Source organism: Fulmarus glacialis, unplaced genomic scaffold (assembly GCF_000690835.1).
Source record: "Fulmarus glacialis isolate BGI_N327 unplaced genomic scaffold, ASM69083v1 scaffold5764, whole genome shotgun sequence".
In the NCBI taxonomy this organism is placed as follows: Eukaryota; Metazoa; Chordata; class Aves; order Procellariiformes; family Procellariidae; genus Fulmarus; species Fulmarus glacialis.
Window position 1 is genome coordinate 1 of NW_009208552.1, and position 2963 is coordinate 2963.

General features: G+C 41.1%; 1 protein-coding gene across 1 annotated transcript in view; it reads left to right on the forward strand.

The window, feature by feature from the left end:
* Positions 1–990: 990 nt before the first annotated feature.
* LOC104075861 (tetratricopeptide repeat protein 37-like) overlaps positions 991–2963 on the forward strand; it is a gene marked incomplete at its 3' end in the record, with an annotated part of 10677 nt that continues 8704 nt past the window's right edge. Inside the window, exons 1-2 of the mRNA XM_009576518.1 lie at positions 991–1080; positions 1582–1725. Of these exons, the coding sequence (XP_009574813.1) occupies positions 991–1080; positions 1582–1725 (234 nt within the window). The remainder of the gene's footprint in view (positions 1081–1581; positions 1726–2963) is intronic.

A 2963-nucleotide genomic window follows, 5' to 3' on the forward strand; every position in this document is an offset into this window, starting at 1 on the left:
CGTCGGCAGCCCGGCCTGGGCGCCCCTCGCTCCGGGGCAGGGCTGCGGAGCCGACCTCCCCCGAGGCGCCCGGTTGGGCTGACGTGGTGTCTCTTTTCTCTGCAGGTGAAAATGGAGTTCAGGCTCGGGAAGGTCAGCGGGGGTGTGTGTTTGTGATGGTCGAGCAGTCTGTGCCCTCTTAGGAAGCAAATTCATCTCCAGGAGCTGTAGAGCAATGTAAGTTTGACGGATTAATTTATATTTTTTTAGGCTCCGAGGGAATATTTGAAATCCACCCTCCTCCTTTGTCCTTTCTTTACTAATTTGTCTCAAGGCCCTTCGTCCACTCTTTATCTTTGGCTCTTCAGCTGCTAAAAGTTTTTTTTTGTTCTTTAGCTTGTCACTTTTTCAGTCTCTTTCAGTGCCTGCACCAGCAATGTTGTTTTTCAGCCTCATCCCATTTAGGCAGTTTTGAGTGTGGTGTTTCTAACGTTGATTTGAGGCAAAATATTTACTACACACATCAAAATAGGGCATGATTATGTCAGACTTCAAAAGCGTGAATGCCTGTTTGACGTGTCCTTAAACGCTTGTTCTTTTTTGCTACACAGCGGTAGTCGGAGGCAGGGTCTGCCATAAGCGTGTGTGAAGGGAGGGCGTTGTGAACCACCCTGAATGTAAGTGACAGGCTGGCCATGGTACTGCTGTGGTACTTAAATTTCATTCTGGGATAGCTGCTTTGTATTGTTTAACTGTTTGGAATATTGAGTTAATCCTGCGTTGGAGCTAACCATAAGTAACTAATTTAACCATTAATATTTAACCATTATAATAGTAACCCTATTATTTGTTTCAGCAACTTTTAGTGCTGTATGCTTTTTGGCATATTGCACTATATTTCTGTGTTTAAAATGCTCTCTGTGCAATTACAGTGGGATATAAACAATGTTTTGAGGTCAGTATACCTTTTTATAAGAATTGACTATATGTCCTTTTTACTTAGCAGCCGCAATGTCAAATAAGGAGGTGAAGGCAGCATTAAAGAGTGCTAGGGATGCAATACGAAATAAAGAATATAAGGAAGCCTTGAAACACTGCAAGGTAGTTAATTTTTTACTTGGAAGTTAATATTTTTTGCTTGTTTTGTTTGCTGCTCCTATACCCCTACAGCTGTATAGTAATGCAGAGTGTGGAGTATCTTATTGATGTAATAGCTGAGATTGATTATCAGATTTAACTTCATTGGTGTTCATGTTAATTGCCCACAGGTAAACCTTTATTCCCCTTCCCTTTTGCATTTGCTTATGTGTGGCAATAAGAATATTAAGTCTAGAACGATAGTGATAAAATCGATTTCTAATGCAGATCTCGACAGGAGTGCTTTAATTGCTGAGCTACAGATATGGTTACTGGCAGAATAGTTCAGATATAAAGCATTCTCTGGCATAAAACGCTGAAGTTATTAATCTTAGCCTTTTCCTAAATATGAGTTAACTTCTAATATTACCATACAGAATAATTCACCAAACTGTAATGATAAAACTCATGGATCTATAAAATGGATTTCATTCGTCAGTTTCACTTAAAATTGTGTATTTCTAGGCGGTCTTGAAGCAAGAAAAAAATAACTACAATGCTTGGGTATTTATTGGCCTGGCAGCTGCTGAGTTAGAGCAGCCTGATCAGGCCAAAGGAGCGTATAAGAAGGCTATTGAACTTGAACCAAACCAGTTACTGGCGTGGCAGGTACGTGAATGTCCAGATTCGCTTCTTCTTTCTCTGAAAAGTGTCACTATGGAGTTAAATATGGGAACAAAGCAGAGTTGAGACTTGCATCATGTTTTCTTGAGGCCCTTAGTTTTACTGAAGCTTCTGAGTAGCTGAGGTTCGTATTATTTGTGTGTCCAAAGTAATGCGCTGGGTGGCTGCCTGTGTATAGCACAGGGAACTTTAGTGCCAGTATATTTAAGTTTGTACTTCTTGTGTAGGCTAGATAGCAGTGAAACATGCAAGGGAGAACATGAATTGAAACAGATACAAATTTGTCCAATTTCCATGCTTGTAGCTCAAGAAACATTTGACAATGTTTCTCATAGGAGAAAAAATGTTTTATCTAGTAACTTATTTTTGCAGCTTCTAGCATCAAGTGGATTGTTACTGAATCTTTTTTTATGTTACTTGAAAACAATAGTATACATTTAAAATGCCTGTGTGCTGGGTGGTGTGTGCATCACAATCTATAACAATATATAGTTAAAACATACAGTTGTGTTATTTGGAGACCTGTGAAGTATAGGGTTGCATATTAGGTCTGTCTCTCAGATACCAACAATCGATATTTTTCTAAGCTAGTAAGGTTATGAGTATTTTCATATATAAATAGCTTTTTAAAGTATCACTGTTGGTGCCTGATTTCAAGTTATATTGAAATTTCCTCCGTTTTGCAATCAGATTCTGGCTTTCAGTATGATACTTGGATATAGATTTTTTTATCATATCATGTAGTGTGCAGACAAGATTATGTAATATATACAGGTTTCAAGTAGTCGTTGGTATTGGTTAAGTGTCATGGTTTAACCCCAGCCGGCAGCTCAGCCCCACCCAGCTGCTCGCTCACTCACCCCCAGGTGGGATGGGGGAGAGAGTCAGAAGAGTAAAAGTGAGAAAACTCGTGGGTTGAGATAAAGACAGTTTAACAGGTAAAGCAAAAGCCGCGCACAAGCAAAGCAAAACAAGGAATCCATTCACCACTTCCCATCGGCAGGCAGGTGTTCAGCCATCTCCAGGAAAGCAGGGCTCCATCACGCGTAGCAGTTACTTGGGAAGACAAACGCCATCGCTCCGAATGTCCCCCCCTTCCTTCTTCTCCCCTAGCTTTTATTGCTGAGCATGACGTCATATGGTATGGGATATCCCTTTGGTCAGTTGGGGTCAGCTGTCCCGGCTGTGTCCCCTCCCAGCTCCTTGTGCCCCCCCAGCCTCTC